The 21,338-nt window shown below is 49.0% G+C and overlaps 1 protein-coding gene across 7 annotated transcripts in view; it reads left to right on the forward strand.

The window, feature by feature from the left end:
* Positions 1-21,338, forward strand: part of LOC139059644 (uncharacterized) — a 534,381-nt gene that overhangs the window by 392,395 nt on the left and 120,648 nt on the right. For all 7 annotated transcript variants that reach the window (XR_011514267.1, XR_011514266.1, XR_011514270.1 and 4 more), the window contains one exon: positions 14,206-14,269. Coding sequence is in view for 2 of the 7 variants with exons in the window: in XM_070538065.1 (XP_070394166.1) it covers positions 14,206-14,269 (64 nt within the window). In the remaining 5 variants the exon portion in view is untranslated. The remainder of the gene's footprint in view (positions 1-14,205; positions 14,270-21,338) is intronic.

Raw genomic sequence — 21,338 nt, forward strand, 5'->3', positions numbered from 1 at the left:
TCTTTTAGGTCACGCATGCCCTTCAAGTGACCACTCATATTTGAACATGCAGAAATTTCGACGAAACAATTAACTCAGAGTTTGTCTGTCTTCCATAAGCTGCGCGCTCTAATTAGGAAAAAAAAAACATCATATGGCACGTCTTCATCGCGCGGTGCAAGCAAGTACCACCGAATGTTATGCTGAGTCAAAACAAACTCCTTATGAGGCCACACAATCGTACGTATACATCTACCGTGACAACGCCATCTGACTCTTTGAGGTGATCGCCGCGTCTGTCACATTGCGTAGCACGGGTGCGTGAGAGCACGTGCGTGAGAGCATGTGCGTGCCAGTTTCCTTTACGCTGAAGACGCAGGAACGAAATGGAAAAATTTATAGCATTCGATTGACCGCTTCAAGAAAGCTTTGCTTCGAGTGTATTACAATGTGTGCGTTGGATGGGCTTTTTTTTTATTAGTAATTCGTAATTGTTGCAAAATTTGCCCATTAACAAAATTTTGTCGATCCTTCTATAGGCTCTGTATAGAAAGCTTCGACACGCATTTTATTGCCCAGACCTGCGTACCTGCTTTGTGGGTGCGGCGAGAGCGCACATAAAGAAAGCTATGGATGCATAAAATATGCATTCAGATAGGGCGGGCGATCAGCGCTCCGAAAGGCATCGACGCTGTATAAGCTGTTTGCAATGCGACTTCATCGATTTAGCGGTTCTCTCGTCCAGTGATCAACTATCAGGAAACGTGTTTTCCTTTTTTGCTTTTCCGGTTTTTGATAGAAATCATTTAGGTTCACTGTTCGTCTGCCTAGTCTTCTCTGTGGGAACCCCTGCCGCCATTAGCTGTGTCCCTGATTGGACGGAGAGAAGCTGCATAATTTGACCGACACGCTGAAGCAGCCGCGCTCGGGAGTTTCAGTCAGCACGATAGGCGCTGCTAATAACTATCACGAACGGCCAGTATAACTACTAATAAACGCCTAAATATAGCTTAGTAATTCGTACCTTGTACAGACGGAGACGAACTCTGTCATTATGTTACCTTGTAAGCCAGTGAACGGGTGATTCCTAGCTCCAGGGAGGCCACATTCGTAATTGGGCGTGGACCGGGGGCGTGGTGTAGCGTACGTGTTGGGCTTCGCGCGCATATGGCCGAACAGAAAGGCCCGACACCTTTGATACCGCGGGACGGGCTTGCTTTGTTTTCGCGTTGTTCCTTAACTTGAGCACGTGCACGAAATTGGCGGTTCCTGCGAGCTTAAATGACGCTTAATTAGCCGCCAGCGTCGAGGCTAAACGGCCGCGTCGTCCGCCCGTGCGATCTTAGCCGCTAGGCGGACTCGCGGGACGCCCATGTCAGCAATTGGTCGAGCGCGTCGGCAGCATAATTCTAGGTGGCGCCGCTTCTCCCGGGTTCGAACCAGGCCGTCGGGCCAGCGTTGTGAAGTTCTTTCCGTCATTTTTTTTTGTTCTTTTTTCTTCTTTTTTTTTTCCTTATCGCGCCTCGGTCGAGAGGCGCCGCTGCTTCCTGGGCAGTCAGCGAAATGACTGCTGACCTTCGTGCGATCGGCGTATTTACGCAATATAGTAAATAGCGTCGCGTTTCTCGTAACGTATGCGTGTTCGTGCGCATATTACACCCAACGCCCCCTACACTCCCGCATCCCCACAGTGGCTTCAGCTATTTTGTCGCGGGGACAAAAAAAGAAAGAAATCCAGAAAAAAACAACACGCGCAAATACTGACGGACTGGACCCGTGGCGACATTGGAGACCTCCCGCTGAGCGCGGCGAGATGCTGTGGTTGGCAATATTGCATGCAAAGGTGACAAAACAAAAGCGAGAGAGAGAGAGAGAGAGAGAGAGAGAGAGAGAGAGAGAGAGAGAGAGAGAGAGAGAGATGGAAATATTAAGCGAGACGCGCAAATGAAGTATTGAGGCAGAGAACGTCAAAAAGAAAGTTCAAAAAAGAAGGAATACGCAAAGACGCGTGAGTCTCTCGTACTGGAAGGTCGCGGCAGAAGCCAAAGAGAAAGGCATGACAGGCAAAAAATAATTGCGCGGCTATGCGGGAGAGAACGAAACTACAGGCTTAAAAAAAAAAGGAGAGAGAGAGAGAGAGAAAGAGAGAGAGAGAGTAACGCGTACGCTTCACTAGGTGGCGTTGTACGGCAGCTTCAACAGCAGCAGCACAGAGAAGAGACGTCGGTAGCAGGGGCTGCTGGCGTCCTTAATTAATCTTAATTAGGCTAAGGAGTTCCCGAGAGCATTTCTTTTCTCTTTTTTGTTTCTCCTTCGTGAATTCATTTATTTTCGGTGGTTGCGAGACGCTCCACGCTTGCGTCTACACGAATCTCTTAGCAACTTGGTCGAGCACTCTCAGATAGCCGACTTCCCGACGGCATCGGCCACTTTTCATGCTGCTTAATTTTGTTAGCTTGTTTCATTTTTTTGTTTTTCGCGTCCTTGGTCAGCGGGAGCTATTCATCATGATTTTCTTTTTGTGTTGGTAATTTACGCCCCCCCCCCCCCCCCCCATTCTCCCTGCAGTGGCAAGCGCCGCAGTTAACCATTACCTGCGTCTGCAGAACGTGCAGTAATATATGCGGGCTATACCCGCTCACAAACCGCGATGTCGGCAACGTCGTAAATATGGAAATATGGCTTCGTGTGGCGCATGGCGCGATAAGAAGCGAAGAAAAAAAAAACGCATCATTGAAAACGAATATTGTGCATGCATCTGCAGAATATCACGCAGTGTTGTGCGGTTTGACGGTGACAGCGCATTAGTGTAATTAAGCTTGTCGGTGCGAAAGAGAGTCGACAAAACGCAAAAGACAAAAAAAAGAAAAACAACCAAAACAAATGAACAAGCAGAAAAACATTGAAACGGACCTGCGTACGAAACAGCTGAGGTCACGTTTTGTAGTTTTTTCCTTCTTTTCTTAATTCCCTCCCGCATTCATTCATTCATTCATTCATTCATTCATTCATTCATTCATTCATTCATTCATTCATTCATTCATTCATTCATTCATTCATTCATTCATTGCCATACATAGCTTGAAATGTGGTTTAGTCTGACGCCTTGTAGTTATACCATTCCTTTGATGAATACTTTATTCTGAGGTGTGCGTAATTTTTCCTTGGTTTATTTTCTTGTTCAGTGACTGCGTGCAGATCTTCTGGTAATGCTCTCTCTGATTGGGCATCGCGCATTGGCAATAAATATATCGTGCCTTTAACATGCATTTGCTATGTCCGAGTTACGGGATGTTTTTTCTTAGATGTGCTACCTTACTCGCCATTGCTCTTAGTGTTTTCTTTTTTCCTTTTTATTTCTGAGGTCTTCTAGTCGCTCAGGTTTATTAATACTATTTATCTTATGTTGGGATAGCCACTGTGTGCCTGATTTCTTTCCGTGATTTCATTATTTTATTACAAAAGACAACTCTGCTGAAAAGCGCTTTTTTTTTTTTATCCATCACGTCAAGATGTGGACTTCAAACCTGGCGCAGGTGGCCGATCGCTCGGCACTTTATAGTTTACGACCGCCCATTAATATAGCAACTTTGGTATTATGTGGCGACACACATTCGGGTAATGTTCATTAATTACAAGAGAGAGAGAGAGGGAAGTTTATTTACAGAAAGGCAGAGAGGTCGGCTTGAGCTATAACTTGCTCATAGACTATTCGCTGAGAAAACAAGGTCACACGAATTCGGCGATAGAGTACAGCGGCGATTTCTACTTGCATGTATTCGCCAGCGTTTCAGATTATCTTTGTCGCGTGACCGATGCGAGTCGTGCGTGCCGGTATTCATTAGGCAAGAACAATAGGGCGATGGTCTTCGCCTCGCTTCGTTGCATTCGGACACGTCAGACCAGCGCTTATAAACCGCGTGTCAGCATGTGTTCTCAAGCACGGAAACGCATGCTGCGTTAGAAAAGTTACCTGCCTCCGTGCGTTCGCTCGGGAACCGGTGCCCCTGAGCGGCGACCGCAGCTTCCCTTCTGCACAGAATGATTCGGAGCAGTCCTCACTACAGCATCGTTCTCTCACCCTTCGGAGTCAGATCAGCGTTGCCGCATCCTTGCGTATATTCGAACGAAACGAATATTCGACAATTTCGAATGGTGAGTTCTCAAAAGATACGGATGGTCTAGTTGGTGAGCCAGCGCCTGCGTGTGCCCTCTCTGTGTGTGCGTGTACGTGTCAGATGCAAGTGCGTTGCTTCAATATCGCGGTGAATTCTCGAATCGAACGCGAATACCAACCAGCCAAGTTCAGCGCACCCCTTCGACAAGTGTGTCACTTATAATTTATTTATCTCGAAAGCAAAGCGATACTTCTTTTTTCCACGGAGGTCAGGGACATTCCAGAAGGCGTTGACGGAAAGGAATAACATCAGTACCACGTCGCTCAGCACCTCTTCGGGGTCATTTGTCACGTGGAGGCGGGGTCTCGTCAGTGTCTCCAAGAGTACATCGCGTTACTCATCGCTTCAACTTCAACGAGAATAACGACGTCGCGGATGCCTCCATGTGTACCAGGGCCACCCACCCTTCCCACCCCGCTAAAAAAAGATCGGCTTCCCGGCCACGGAGAAAGGTCGTGCGGAGATGCCCACACACTGCAGTGTCCCGCGTGGTATGCGCTCTTGGCAAACGCGCACGCCCGCTTTGAACCTAAACAGACCCGGCTGCTTTGCACGCGGTCATTTAACTCCCTTCACTGGGGGGCGGCTGATGCGGAAGGACGATCAAGGAGGGCACGCTGGCGGATTCGCACGCTCCTTTACGTCGTCGCGTGCGCTGCGAACTCTCTGGTGTCTAATGAGCGAAGATGCAACATAAACGCTGGCACGCGTAAAACAGAACGAACGGCGGAGCGAAGATCAGGCGAGGTGCCTTCGCGGCGACGCCTTACTTCATTGTCTCCTAACGATGCTGGTAACCTCGTTGTCTCGAAGGGAGACGGGGTGCGGGGCGGAAGTGCGGTGACGAAGCAGTTGCGAAGGGCATTTAGAGGACACGTAATCGCGTAAACTGGGGCAAGTGCAGGATCGCTGTAGCGTCACACGCGCGGCATCCCAGCCACCGCCACCTAAATGTGGTGTCGAATTCACGCACGCACGCTCGCACAAATCTTACGCCAAAATTGTGCGTAACTCTAGATGGCGGTCAGTCGTGACGTGGGACGTATAATTAGCGAAGGCTGTTGGGCAACGAAAAACAGTACAGTCAGCCCGTAGTTTTCATCCTTAATAATACGTACATACTTGAACGTCCTGATAACGAATGTACCACTGAAATTGTCGGGTACCGCCGAGCATAATCTCCTCCTTGTTCAACTCTAAAAAGAGGTGCACTTGTGCACACTATATAGTGCTACATGATTTACGAGCGTTGCTGTCTAATAATGCATGTATATAGGGGAAGTCACAGTTTACATGCCTTGGTAATCGGTATTAGTGGAAATGTGCGAATTACTTTAAAAAGACGGAATCGCGTCCTGATTTTCCACGTCTCTAGACCTTTAACGCGTAAACACGTCGCTGCGCCTTCAAACTGATCTATTCTCGGGACATTTACCGCGTGACGTCGTTTGTTGGAAAACAAGCAAGAATCCGCACTACGTGGGTGGCGCCCTGAAAAAAAAAAATGAAATCACGGATCGCTTCTAAATATAGGCAGTCGTCGCGGAAAACTGACGCGCTTGGGGAAAGACGCTGGCGTCCATCTAAAGCTTTTCTTTTTAAATATGTTCGCCTATTTTATCGTTGTTGTTTTGTTTTTTTCGCTTCGTTTCGCATACTTCTGGAATCGTCAACCCTCCCTCGCGCAACGCACGCTTGCCGGGTAACCTTCATGCATTTCTTAGTGTACTCGCAATCTAAAGCCAATCCCAGGCTCCGATATTAGATGCTTTCTATCCGCCAGAGAGAAGCGCATTTCTGCGGACGCTTTTGTCCGCACGTCCCACCGTGTTTGCTCTCCGCGAAACGTGCCCGGTCCCTCTCTTCGGGATTGCTCAGTCTCTATTCCGTCTGTGGCGCGCAGGCGCCATAAATCTTTGAGTACACACTCCGGGCGGGTCGCTATACGGTGGCCTATACCGTGGCACGCCCGGGAGTGTGTCACGTTCCGTGTAAATTTGAGCTTGTTTTCAGTGATGGAGTTCGTATGATGACGATAGCAGCATTCGTTTTTCTACCCGTTCTCCCCCCCCCCCCTTCCCACATACGGCAGCATACAAATTACGTGCCTCTGCCGGATGCAAATATGAAAATCAAACGTGCAAGCAGCACCCCCTTCCTGTACTACTGGCGTTCTCGCTTGGTAAACCGTACACTTACTGGCAACCAAAGAGTTTGATTGAAGACAGGAAACCCATTCGCTTATACTATGCCGAATATTCAATAATTAATTGAACGCGTGTAGAGCTGCGATGATGCACGTGATGTGGCTGCGTTATAGCTGTCGCGTGTTACAAACGGCCAATACAAAAAAGGAAAAACACACAGCTTTCCTTAACGTTGCTAAACGGCGCATAATCTTACCGGATAGGAACTAAACCTCCTTTACTCATATGACACGCGTCTAATTTCTATACTGCAGGCATGCAGGCTGTTTCCTGCACACTATACGTCTCTTCTTTCAAACAGTTTCGACAACATTTCCTTGTCGTCCGCTTTCTCAGCTCAATTCTGTTTCTGGTTGTCTCCCCTCTGCTTCCCTCTCTCTCTCTCTCTCACTTTCTCTCTCTTTCATTTTCTTGCCGAATGTTGTGAAACCATGAGCACATGTGACGTCTGGTACGAGCGGGCTGGTCTTTGTGTGTACACCGAAGCTCACCAGCCAGAGTGATGTTTTGTTACATCAAAAGAAATAACGAGCGAATGTGTCTTTCGAGTTGGATGACTCACCCAACATCTACAGATACGCCTGTCGTACACAGTACGTTCGTGCAAACGCACTAAGCACACAACAATCGATTTGCGAGACTCACACACACACGCCCCTCCCCGCTCTTTCGTATATCCACGCGCATACTCCTGGCACATGTCGCGTAGCAATCGTAATTCCGCTGTCCGAGTACTTATCGACAGATTTATCATTAGCGTGCGGCACACCACTTAGGTTGCGACACGGCGCTTTCATTGGCGGGCCGTCCCACCGCAAGGAAAGATGCCATAAAATGCAAAGGAAGCAATCGCGCGCTCGTTCTGTCCCTGTATATTCCTCGGCACGAGCCGCGGACGCGTTATCAGCGTTATGAAGAACGGTTTCGTTACGTCTGTCGCCTCCTTGCCGCTCACACAGAGCTGCGGTGCATACGCACGCGAGCGTGCGGCGCACAAAAGAAACCAAAGGCCTGGTGACAGCGAGGACGTCTGCAACCTTAATGTGCCGGCGCAAATAATAAGCCGAGTAAATGGGGATGAATGGCTGTGCCTCGCGTGTGTATATAAGAAGCCAAACAAGGAAAGTCGGGGAGGGAGTTGCTGCTGGCGCAGTGTGTGTGTGCCTGCGCGACGCGGGGGTGCTGGTCGGGGAGGGGGGGGGGGGGTTGTCTAGCTAGCCAGCACGCTAGCCAGTAAGCCAGCCAGTCAGGCAGCCAGTTTTCGGGCCGGGGCTTGCGCGCGCGCGCTCCGCGTCTCTCTCCCCAGACGCATCTTATTTCCTCGGCAATGACGGATGGCGCCGGCTAATGAGAAATGTCTCGTTGCCGTTGCACTGGGCTGAAATTAATAAAGGTATTACTTGGCGTGGGAGGGCGCTGGCAGGCGGGATAGAGCGTGCCGGGAAGAAAGCAGGGAAGGGAGGGCGCCGTGGCATGGGCCATGCTGCTGCTGCTGCTGCTTATGTATACGTGTGGCTGCAGTGCGGCGCGGGCGGCAGCGCGGGCTGATAACAAGGAAGAAAAGGGGCCCGGGGATATATACGCCCGAAGGAAGATATATGAGAACATCGACGGCACCGAGAGCAGCGCGCGTGCACAAGCTCGCCACCGAGCTCTCTCGCCGAGACAGCGCGTTGTGTCGCGGGCTGCAGAGGCAAGGCGCTGTGTGTGCGTGTGCGGCACCGCCGAAGCTGCAGGGTGAAGTAAGGTACCTACACGCGGGGAGAGGCCCGCTACAAGCTACCAACCAGAGAAGCCCGCCTCTTCGAGACGGGCCTAGCTCACTCATGGTTCGATATTAGTATTCGCCAGAGACGTATGGCGCCGAAATGGAACCCAGTGCGACTCGCTCCTGTGTTCTTTTGCGATCTTGCCTTCCCACCGCCGCGATGCGAGTCGCAGTGGCGGGGCCTCGGCATTGAAATAATAAAGAACGCGAGCGGCGGAAAAAATAGGAAAGCTGTGCGGCTGGGAGAGCGCTTATATATATGAGAAACAACGAGAGCGGCCGTTGCAAGCGTGTGCTCGCTGTATAGTTCTCAAGGTATTGAAAACACTGTCGTCGAACCAACTTGGTTAAAACGAAACAGACAAAAGCACCGAGGCCCGACTCTGACGTCCTTCATATCTGGACGTCCGCAGACGCGTCGCTATACACGCACGGAGGTGAAACGAAATGAAGGGTTTCAGAAACGTGGTGTCGGCGGGGACTCGGTATAAGGGGTTTCGGATATTAAGTTCGCCGCGACATATACGAACGCTCGCCTCGCGATTTCTTAACAACGCCGTCCGGTGCTCTCGCTTCGCTCAAAGGCCGGCGTGCACCTGCAGGGAGCTAGTCGCGACATTGCTTATGCGCCTCGGTCATAAATCACCCGGCGCGGGTCGCGTGGCCGGCGGTCCTGTCTCCGTGTATGAACGTATATATATATATACGCCGCAGCTCGCGAGGCCTACCGTCCATCGGCAGAAGCGGTGTATGTACGCCGGGGCTTCGACATGTCGAGATGATAAGTGACCAGCGGTCTCCTTACGCTGGGAAACACTGCAGATGCTGCCGCCACAAGCAGAAGGGGCCCTTGGTGCGTGTGTTATATATATGTGTATGTATGATTGTGTACAGACACGCATGGATTCGCAGGAAGGCGAGCTATTCGATGTATAGAAGGCGTCTGGCAACTCGATGCTTCAGAAAGTGCTTGTGCACGCAACGGGAGCAACAGCGGTATACGGCTTCGCCGAATCCCCTCGCCGGTGCAAGGGTGGGGAGGGATTACTTCTCCCGACGCGGCAGCTGCAGACGCTTCCTCGGGTTCTCTTGTTGCGCGCGACTCGTTCTCGCAAGCGCGCGTGGCCTGTCGGGAAATCGCAGTAGCCTGGCCGGCCGAGACGTACATACGCGCACGAGCGCCGCACCGCGCCGGTGCGAGGCGACCAGGAATCGGGGAGGCTGCCCCGAGGTCCATACATCACGCTCGGCTCCGGCCTTCCATCATTGGGCCCGGCGTCGAGGGGGCGCATGACGTCAGGCGGCGGTATTAGGAGAAAGCGCGAGGGGCGCGCGGACCGGTGTCGCGAAGCGTGAGGACGGTGCCACCGCCATCGCAGGGCTCGCGAAGATGCGCGCGCCCTGCAGGCTGCAGTGGCACGGCGCGGGGCATCGTTCCGAGTTGGTGGGCAGGTTGAGCCGCCTCATCCGACAGGTTATTTGAATATTTATTCGACTGGCAAGGAGGTGGGGAGTTGAGGGAGGTGGGGAGGGGCGCGCTCATCCTGAGTTCCCGCAGCTGCGGGCGCAGAAGCCCTGAAGCTTATACTTGCCTGCTGGCCTGTCACTCGAGTCTCGGGTCTCCCCTGGTTGTGTGTAGGCACCGCGGTGGCCAGGGCCTCCCCGGCGTTTGAGACACGAGGGAATTCCGCCCCGTGTTGCGTTCTACCGTTTCCAGCACAAACTGCGTGCCCGCCTGTGCGTGCAGGAAGGCGCGTCGGCCGGTTTGCTCGCCTTAACGAGTATATAGGCGCGATTCGTCACGTGTTGCGCCTTCACTGTCAGGGGCGGTGCACCCCCGCAGCTCTCGTCGCTCCTTTGTTTCGTTGGCTGATGGATCGCTGGTTTTATTACCGGAGGCACGAAGTTGGGCTAGTTTGGCCGAGCCATCCGAATTTTTATTCGCAAGAAAGGAAATGTAATAACATACGATGTTGATTCCCCGCGCTTTCCTGCATGTGTATAGAACAGCCGATTCCATTTTTTTTTTATCGAAGCGTAGCTGCTCTGGTTGCTGATGACTCTGCAGCGGCCATATTTAAAAGGTAGATTTTATGCCACTTGTTTATATTCTTGAGGTTGATCTCCCATATGGGTTAATACAAGAACTATAGGGACTCCTACACAAAGAGCCACTAGCGTTCTCAAAATGAAAGCCAGCGCTGTTTTCTGTGGGCTCTCGCGTCGGCTTTCGCAAGTAAACTGGTCGTTCATACAGCGCCAACGGATTGCACCAGTATATGGCTTGCGTATAGCCGCACTTAAAACGTCCAGTAGCGCTGTTCATTACGGCCAAACAACTGTTGCAAACTGCTTGCGAAATTCGAGCTGTGGGCGTCCGAGCTAAATTGCGGGAACTGTAGCGCATTTTGGCTCAGGAAGAAAAAAAAAGACATTATAGAATAAGTGGCTTGGGTGAAATGCCAGTGACCGTATAATGTTCAGGGCTCGAATTCACGAAGCTTTATAGTGTTTCGTGAGTGCTTTTTGCCATTAGCCGGTCGCCTTTACTAACATATCCGGCATCAGGACTGGCTGAAATGTTATTTTACGGACAGTTCAAGCTTAGGAGGTTTTTGTGAACACGGGCCCACGTTCTGTAAAGCCCATATTTGAGAAACAGCAGCGCTAACTAGATCAGGAGGAACAGTTGGTCGCACGTGCAGCTGTCCACATCTCTGCGTCATCGCGGCGATTTTGAAACATAAAACGTTCTCTGTCCGTCGCGCGCTGATGGAACGGGAAAACCGACAACAACAACAACGACAAAAGATGTTCCCGAATTCCTCAGCACAGATCACCTGAAGCACGCTTTTGCAGCTGGCGCAAGGAAGGCATCGGCGCTAAATTCCAGCAAGATCGACATTCCGAACAGTCTCTTTACGGGCTGTTTGAGGCGAACCAAGCACTGCGCGAAACTTGAGTCGTAGGTAGAGAATGTATACAAAAAGAGAGGGAGAAAAAAGAAAGCACTGCGGCTCAAGTTCCAGCGCGATCCGTTCTTGGCAATGAGTCAAACGACGCTGCCCCCTCCCGCCTCCCTCGAAAGACGAATGACGTTTTGTTTCCAGCTGCGCGTAAACCAATCCCAGAGAAGTCCATATATAGACACGCGCAGGTCTGAGATCGAAGGGACTTTAAACACGGGTGGATGTGTGAGGCGAGGGGGAGAACGGGAGGTGTACGGCACGCTAGGACCTTCCCGGTTCCTCGCGGCCGAGTTCGGGTTCCGAGACCACTCGCCCTAAACGCTCCAGCGGAATTCCTCCTGCGCCCCCCCTCTTTCTCTCGCCTTTGCTCGAATCGTATACACCGGCGCATTCGCTGGTTCGTATTTTTTTGCTTGCGCACACTTTCCCTGCTTCCATTCCGCCCCTGTGACGTCGCAGAGAACGAAGTTCGGGCAGAGGACGCGTCAATTCACTCGACCGTGGGCGCGATGGTGCGGACCTACAGACGGGTGGGTGAGCTATAGCGTTGTAGGGCCTCGGATCCTGCCTGTATTCGCACAGCTTTGGCAAATTTTCCTTACAAATTCTTCTTTTCTCTTTCTGCCTGTTCTTTATTTTTGTCTTTCCCTTTATATTTCATTAATAGGTGTCAGATCTCTCTGTGCCCTGTAGCTTTTACTATACAAGCTTCTTTTTCATTTTTCTTTACTGCGACTTCCCGTGACACTTTAGGGCTGGAAGAAGTATTGCATCTAGATTGCCCGAATGCGTTTTCAATCAATGTCGGCCTTCCTGCCCACCGTGGAGACCGGTCCCTTGACTTTCGTGCCTGGTACAAAACATCTTTCTTTTTTTCTTTCTTTGTTTCCCATGTCGCTAGATATTCGGAAATCCTTCAAGCAGAGGGGGAAAAGACTATCATAAAGAAGAAGCGCTGCTCGGTAGAACTATCAATCCAGGTTAAGGAAAAGAAATATATATGTATCTATATACGAAACCAATTCTCGCGCCAAACAAAGCAACGCTGCGCAAGCACATAGCGGAAATTTGTGCATTTTGTTTTTTGCTTCATCGCCCTCTCCCTTTCCTGGTAAAACCTTCCGAGAGACAAACGCAGTCGTGCACAGCCTGGGCGCAGCCTGGGCCCAGCCTTTGGTTGGACCCCGACGCTTGCGGCACCCTGTCAATGAATCGGAGACATTTTAACGTGATGAAAAAAGAACGAACAATAACAAAGGAGCACGAGCGAAGATTTCAATCAAGTCGCGACGGGCGGTCGGCGGTGCGTTGCGTCCCGCCAAGAGCGTTCAATTTTTATTGGAACGCATATGCTCAACACCGAACGATCCGCCGAGGTCGGGAGGTGGGGGGAGGGGGGATGAAGTTCAGGGCGAAGGCTGTAAGCTGTGCGATGTGTAGGAGAGAGGGAGAAAGACCACGCCGGATCCCCCGGAGCCGCGTTATTAAAAGACTTCTTCATCGACGGTCTTCGAGGCAAGCTGCGTAAGGAGCAGCCGCATTGTCAGAAGCCTGACGCCTTGGCCGCTCCCGCGACGTTGGATCATCGTGAAATACTATAGGAGGGGGGTGTAGGATGAGGGGTTGTCGCGGGTACTGACTGATTGGACCCCGCGGAACAATTTTAACGAGCAGCGTGGCGCGGGGCCCGGGGAAACAGGATCCCCGCCCTTATACGCAGGTTTGTGAACGGCGGAGCTCTTTTTAATTCGGCCCCGCAGCTTCTGAATTAGAAGATGTCTGTCCTCGGCGGGGCGTTAGTTCGGGCGTCGATCGAGTCGCGCAACCACGGACGGGGAAGCGAGTTTTAAAGAATGCTCTGGCTTCTGGTTCGGCATCGATTAGGTCTGCGGTCTGTGAATGCGTAGGGATGTCGCTCGGCGCACGATTGTAATTTTGCAAGCGCCTTCCGGGTTCACGCAACGATTGTTTGACTTTTCTGTCTCTCTTTTGTTTCCTACGCGTTAGTTTAAGTCACGCTAGCCATTTCTTTCTTTCTTTCTTTCTTTCTTTCTTTCTTTCTTTCTTTCTTTCTTTCTTTCTTTCTTTCTTTCTTTCTTTCTTTCTTTCTTTCTTTCTTTCTTTCTTTCTTTCTTTACGGCCATTGACTACACAGAAGAATAGTCTTGGCCTTTCGCCGTTGTTTTTCTTTTATGTTATTCAGTGTGCCCTTTCATAATCATACTCCTATATTCTCCAATCGTGGAGAAATCCCCCGTTGCTTAAATTTGCAAAATTATTGGGGTATCTTGTGTGCCTGCATTTGTTATCTGTGTTTGTTTGTTGTCGTGTTTGTGTTTGTTTGTTGTTGGCGCTAAGAGGTGGTGCCGGCTGCTCCGTTTCACGCAAGAAACATATTAATGCATCACAGGTCACACAACTGAAACGAACACATTATGAAGTGACGCCGGAAATCCAACAAAGACGAAATGTCGCCGCTCAATAATAAAGCTTAAAATGTCGCAAGCACTATATATGCACTACAGCACATGTCAGGAGAAAAAAAAAATTTCTCGAGAAACATCACTGTTTCAGCACGGAAATATCCCTCAACGTGTCTATTGCAAGAACGTTTCGGTCGTCCGATTACAATGATTGTCAGCTCTTACAGTTATTTGCACATTATAAGGTGCTTGCCTCCCTACGCACGCGTCAGTGATAAAAGCGCAGCGTTATGAATTAATTATGCAAATGTATATGTTTACTAGCCGTGAGCTCCTCCCCGCAGGACGTGGTTGCATTCCGATTGGCGCAGGCCAGACAGGGACTTCCGTGCGCGTGGAGTCGCTTTGATATTGCAGCAAATGCAAGTTCAGCTTTATTCTTTTATTTATTTATTTTTTTGCTATTTCGCGGGACAACAACATATGCCTGGCGTAATGTTTCAGGCACGTATCAAACAATAAAACATTAGCTCTCTGGATTCCACTTCAAATGTAAGTTGTTGTGAGCGTTCAAATTCTAATGGCGTGTCTCCCCCTGAGATTGGACGGCCTTGTATACATACGTAATAAGTGCTGTCACATCGATGACGTGCTTTTATATTATGCTTACTTTGTCTATAGGCGTTGTCTCCTGACGAGCTGTGGGAGGGACTTCTCGCCTCCTCGCGTGAACGTCACCGACCAGGTGAGAATCTTTCTTCACTTTTGCATTAATTTTCGTTGATATGTTACTTCTTACACGTAACCGGTAGGGCTGGATACTCAGTACTCTGTGAAGAAATGCAAATGTAATTCAAAGAGCGACGTTCTTTAAATGCACTTGCGTGGTTAAAGTGTGCTATTTTAGCCGACTAAAGCTTTCTTTGTACACACTGAGCTTCCGCAAGATTTTCTTCGGGCCCGTATTCACAAAAGGATCTTGCACTAAAATTGTAACAGCTAACTTATGCCAATCCTGTGCTGAACATTATGAACAGAGGAGGCCAAGGCCAGCCAATGACAAGAAGCAGTTACGAACAAAAATCTTTTATGTATCCGGCCCCTCTGTTTCTATATCTTAGGTGACATCCGGGTATGTTCTCCCTATTCTTAAGGTGGTGATTGGCTGATTCAGTGCTGCGCGCTGCACTACACACAAACACTGCAAAGCGCGCATTAAGAAAAAAAAAATACATTACGAAAGTGCGCATTTGTGCAATAGTTCGAAGTGCTAGTACACTGCGTCGCTATAACCTTGAACATGAATTATGCTCCTTATGTGCGACGAGTGTTTAAGCCGTGCTCGTTGCCTCCAAAGTTCTGCCGCGTGCGATTGTACCGTGTGTCCCAGCTGACGTAAGTCAAGGCTGTTCAACAAAAATAAATATTTATAAAACTGGGTGCATGATACAATCGTGAAACGTACTGTGTTCGGGCGTCATAAGTCTAATGAACGGACACCGTAAATATTGGAAGATATTTTGTTTTAAATCATCTTTTTTTTCGTTCAACAGCTTGGCTAATGCTAGCTGGGATACCCTATATACATGTATATATACAAGTATATATTTGCATGAATTTTGATAATTAACAAATAGTAGTAGAGGTGTATAACTTAACATTGGAAATTTGTCGCTAGTTAGTGCAATACTATATTGTTCAGGTTATACACATCAAAGTGCAGTCAACATAAAAGACTTGCAATATTCATAAGAAAAAGAAGAAAGAAAGCGTGAACAGATGTTTGCGACATTGCAGAATTACAAACTAATTCCCAGTGAAGCTGTCTCCCTCGAGCTGTTGAAATGTGAGTTTGTTTCCTGTAATTACGCCTTAAAAAGTTGCTCGGTTCCGTTTGAAACCTTTTACGAATGTAGCGCTTTCGTGCACTCTTTGTCAGGAATTTTTGAAAGCCAGTGATTTATCAATACACATTTTATTTCGCCAGAACGTTAACCATAACTGATGGCATAGCATCAGTTATGGCATAGCAGGTAAGCCAAAAACGTTAGAACTTCGTGACATGTTCCACTTAAGCTGCACTCATTCCTTCTAAGTATAAAGTTTTTTTTTTTTTTTTTACTGCGGAATACTCTTGGGAATTTCGGAAACGTAGTTGATAACAGCAGCTTGACACTTTCGAACGCTTGCTAAAGTTCTTTCTTTATTTTTCATTTTTTGTTTTGCAACGTTGTATTTTATCAATAACCATTTAACATCGCACACAAACTTGTGGTAGCGTTCCCCGTATGTTAGCAAAATTTGACCTCGACTGTAAATGTAATTATGCCAGGGGAGCGGTATAAATTTTCCGCCGATCGTTAAACTCACTAATAACGATCCGGATCATGCACTTGCATACGTAACCTATTGTATAAAGGCGCATTCAACCCACTTTTTGGGAACGTTGCCTACACATCGCACATACTGTCCCTGTAGGAGGAGGAGGAATATGAAGAAAGGAAGGAAAGGTAGGGAGGTCAACCAGACGCACGTCCGGTTTGCTACCCTACACAGGGGAAGGGGTTTAAGGGAAGAAAAGAAAGGAGAGGGAGGGAAGAAGGTACTATCGGTGTGAACACGTGCGGGTGTACATGACTTCACGCCTATAATCGGTCACTGAGGCCAGTCGCTTTCATGAAACGTTGGAGTGCCCGCGTCGCTTGTGATTTTCCCATATATGAACACGGTGACTTGCTTAGTTAGCCAGCCGAAGACACCGGAGAAACAAACTGCGAGCCTCGTATGACGAACAAAAGTAGGGGAAACAACGAGAGTTCAGTAATTATTTACAACGTTACATTTAAAACAACTACGTGAAAGTTTCGCAGCGCATTACACTAAACGTTATCCCCATTTTCAGGGAACGTACCTCATGCCGATGTTTTAGGAGCATGGGAAGCTTTTGGAGTGGCGGCAGTATAACACCCTGGAACGCTTGAATAAGTAACTTTCTACGAAGGCTGCAGTGAACCCACACAGGTTAAACATTTATCGCTCATCACAGACGATTCCTACTTCAAAGAAATATAAACACTGTGAAGGAAATAGTTCGCGCTGGAAACCAGGAAAAGCAACTATGAATGCCTTGCGTAATGCTGAGAGAAACGTTGAGAGAAAGCAGGTATTTACTAAATATTTTTAAAGCACATGCGTAACTTACACATTTCCAACTTTATATATATATATATCTCTAAATAAAGAAAATAACCCCCATATCTTCCAAATATGAAATAGCTACCTTTTCTTTCTTTTTTTTTTGCTTCTGCCAGGGAACGTGTGTTAATGTTACTGTCATGTTGAAATAGCCTAAAAATAACATTACTAGGCAATGTAAGAGGTGACACACACCGATAGAAAAATTTCATGACAATGTAATGGCATTGTAATGGCTCTCCACGTTTGACGGTGTCACGTGGCACACACTTTGCCCCTGCACTTCTGACAGGGGGGAGAGGGAAGCTCGTGCCCCCCCCCTCCTGCGTCCCTCCGGTAAATACGCCTATGGACGTCATGCATTTGACATCTTTATATTCGGATCTATAGGTAATCGATGTTTGGGAAAGAAAAACACGATATTCCATTTGAATGTAACAATGAGTCAGCCTAAATGTTACAAAACCGTAAAAATAGAATTCTGGGGTTTTACGTGCCAAAACCACGACATGATTATGAAGCACGCTCTGTTGTGGGAGAATCTCCGGAATAGTTTTGACCACGTGCGGTTTTTTGACGTGCACCTAAGTACGCCAGGAATTCTCTCTCTCTCTCTCTTGATTTCGCTTTTATCGAAATGTGGCCACCGCGGTCGGGATCGAACGCGCGACCTCGAGCTAAGCAGCGCAACACCATAGCCACTAAGCTGCTGCTGCTGCAACTTCTGGAAGCTTTTCCTTCGCCAAAAACGGCGCAAGGACGAGAATATATTTTCGAAATACGTGACATCACGCTTGCGTAACGGACGCTTCGATTTCAGAAAGGGGAGCTTGGCCTCATTTTCTCAGATAAGAATCTGTCCTATTATTTCGCCAAATGAATGGAATAAGTGTAGTGTTCAAAGAATACTTTATCTGCTTAAACTTATTTACTTAAACCTATTTATTTACGAAAGCTGTTAGTTTGCGCCTGTCCTGTCTTCTTACATGTGATTGTCTAGAAAGCGCAACCGACGTTTCCTATTATTTACTCTGGTTGGTTTAGTGGGCCTAAATTGTCATGTCAGGCGCATGTTGAACTCACAGTATACCGTGCACGATTTGGTCCATTTTTGCTGACATCGTTCTAAGAGCGCGAAGGGTGAACACGAAAAGGAACACACACACGACAGACGGTATACGATGAAACCGATAGAAAGTGATGTCGAAATTTACTGAAGACGCTGACATTGATATCGCGCGCACTTTGGTATTGTGAAAGTGAAAGTATTTCTTCTCGTATGGCTCGTTCTCGCGCGTGCGTAGCGGCTCTTCTTGTTTTTCCTTTTCTCTCTCTCTCTTCTTCTTCTTCTTTTAATCTCTGGTGTGAGGAGATCTAGCTCGGCACCGCCGCGCGTACGCGCGCAAATCCCCACGGCGTGGCCGACCGAGCTCGGGGCATGCCTGAGCCGGCGCTGCGTGTAAGCGGGCACTGTGGGGGCGCACGAGTGCCATGCTTAATCCCGCGTTTTCTCGCCGGAGAGGAGAGCGGAGCTCCGACGTTTGTTTCCAAACTCGGTTTCGATAGGGCGGGGGGAAGATCGAGGACGAATATAAAGGATAGAGAAATAAAGCGAGCACGCGGCTTTAGAAACGAAGGAGAAGGGGGCGGGGAGAACGAAGTCGAGCGCGAGGCCTGCCTCGAGGAGGGGATCGAACCTATATATCTACCATCTCACGGCTGCCGCCGCCGGTAGCCTCGCAAAAGAGCAAATAAGTTTCGCGCCCGCCGCTGAAGAAGAAATAGTAGTGGTCGTAGTGGAGGACGGCGGGCCGATGGAAGCGAAAGGGAAGACGGCGACACGGGAGAAGCGCGGCTTGCAACAGCAGCAAGCAGGCAGGCAGGCAGGCAAAGGCTGAAGCAGTAAGAATTGGATTCCTCCCGCGGCAGGCCCTTGTATCTTTCTCGCTTTCTTTTTTGTATGTGTGTGTGTGTGTGAGTGTGTGTGTTCGCTCTCTTCTCCGCGCTGTTGGTCGCGCGCGCACGATTCTTGCGCTGCTCTTCTCTCGACTCCCGCGAGGCGCCTATCCCGACGGATTTGGGCGCGCAATTGATTACAAGGCGGCCCTATGAAGAATACAGGGGTCCGAGGGGACGGCCCCGGGCGCGCCTCTAATCCAGGCCTAGGCACTTGTAAATCCGGCCCAGACAGGCCGCAATGGATGGCGCGGCCCCGTGTACGAGGAGCGTTCCGATAGCCGCCGCCCGTCGGAGGCGCCCCCGGCCGGAATTGTTAATGGGTTAATGGATGGCCGCCGACGGAGCGCCGCGGCCGAGCCACTGGCGGCCCCAGCTGCAACCAACGCCCGCGCAGGGCCCGCCGCCACCCCCGGCGTGCGTGTGTGTGCTGCGCGCGCTTCTATGAGGATGATCGGCACTCGTTGTGTTGCTCTGCCGGCGTGGCATGTATTTCGGCTCGCCCACTCAAATCACGCTCACCGTGCATGTTTTCAAGTGGCGCGCTTGTGTATACGCTGACCTCGCTTGCATCGTCTTTGCTCACCCATTCACAGATGCTAGGGCGAGCACGGAGACTTGTACGGGCGGTGCGTGCAAGGGGGAATAAGGGGAAGTGATGAGTTTCCTTTCTTTTTTTAAATTCTGGTGAATACCGAAGAAGTCAGCTGTCGCTTCAGAGACGTGTTGGAGAATCATGAGTGTTGCTTATGTTGTTGAGAGACACGAACAGTTGTTGCCTTCGCATGTCCTCCAAGAGCTTAACGAACGGCTCTACTTTTGTGAAGTGCAATTTCTTATTCAATCAATAAAGTATACAAGATGAAACTGCACAAGAGACGCCGGCCTCAGATATATAGTATAGCTCGCTTTGTCCGGCTTCTCTACACTGGGAGAGGGGGACGGAGGAGGGAAGCAGTGGTAATGATCGAGAGGAGGAATTGTTTAATGTACACATGCCCACTACGTTCATTTCTAAAATTTCGTTTCTACTCCCTCGTAGCTTGTCTTGCACTACACACTTTGTATATGCAATTTCTCAATCTTAACGTCAGTGCCAAATACCACAAATGAATTATTTCAACACCTCTCTCCAACACCCCGTTGTCAAAAAAAGGAAAAAAGAAAAGAGAAATGGGCAATAAATGCACTTCCATCTTTTGCCCTGCGTCATGGAATGCAGTATTTACCTGGCTGATGAATATGGCGCTTGTATCACGTTCCGACGTTCCTATGCAATCCAGGCAGTTTTCTCGTGGAGCATATATGCGCTTGCTATAACCGCGGTCGTTGTGGGTGTGCTCTTGTTCATGTTTTTTTTTTTTGCTTACGACCACCCATATATTTTTATTTCTGTTACTTAGCAATTCGAAATAAGTAAAACATTATACAGCGACTACGTGGTCTGTTGGGGCACTCTCATTTCATTGTACCTGAAATTGGAAATACGGCAGTCAAAAGAGATTTCACCCGCAAGAACAATCTGATAAATTATATTGCTCGCCATTGCTACACTCCGTTTCGTCAGTCTCTCGTGTTGCCATTTGAGATGGAATGCTCCGTGCCGCCAATCCTGCCTCGTTTTAATGTAATTAATACCAGCACCCATTAATTGTCTTAATGGGTACTGACATATGATACATTTGTCTATTCATTTTATTGCGGTAAAATAAATGTCCCGGCGTTCTAAACCCTAGAAATTACATATTGACAAGTCTCAGAGCAGCGCAATAATTGAATGTAACAGCTTTTCTACAGCCAGTTTCGTTTCAGTTTCCCAAGAAGGGTACTGTGTCGTGACGTCACAACATGGCACGTTGTCATGTGAGGGCAGGACATTGCTACGTTTTGACACTCGGTCCAGCTGGCTCCGTCGTCCGCTATGCTGGTACGTCGGCCTTCAAGACAAATAGTAGTATACGAGGCGACCGAGCGAGTCGCCTTGCATGATGCTACTCAGTTATCAGGTGTCCCCTGCTTGCTTGGTGCGTGCGTACTTTAGTTGGTATTTACGATTCTCTCGACTGAACGCTTGCAGCCAGTTGAGAAACGCTGTCTGACACAACACTGTCACTGTTATATTGGAGTTATATTGTCAGAGTTATAGCCGTGGAGCACGGTTATTGATATGCAGCCCGCAGTGCCATCCCTCGAACTTGGGCATCAACATATAACGCAAGATTTACGTGACCCGACATACGAGCACCGTTATGCGCGTAACAGTAAGCTACTCCGTGAATATAACAGAGTGTCGCAAACCGCATGATACATCGGCACTATACAGGACGTCTGTGCATCCAATTCTTCATACAACGTGCTAGCTCCAACGGAGTGATATCTTTTCGAGCAACCTAAGTCGATGCGTCGAGGCATTAACAGTATTTCGACCTCTAAATCACACGGAGGCAGTTCTGCCTAAGTAACACTATGTAGCCTACTGTGGGTCATATCTTCTAATTTTCAGAGGCACGTCCTTCATATACAATCTCCGGTATACAGCGGGCGCCTCAAGGGTATCGACGTCGTGTATCAAATGTCAGGAGCAAACGCAAGAGTGCTTTTAATGCGCGCTCATTGGCCCGCACTTTCTCTCTGCCACTTGGCTGAAAAGGAAAGCTTTTAGG

This window comes from Dermacentor albipictus, chromosome 4, assembly GCF_038994185.2.
Source record: "Dermacentor albipictus isolate Rhodes 1998 colony chromosome 4, USDA_Dalb.pri_finalv2, whole genome shotgun sequence".
NCBI classification, from domain to species: Eukaryota; Metazoa; Arthropoda; class Arachnida; order Ixodida; family Ixodidae; genus Dermacentor; species Dermacentor albipictus.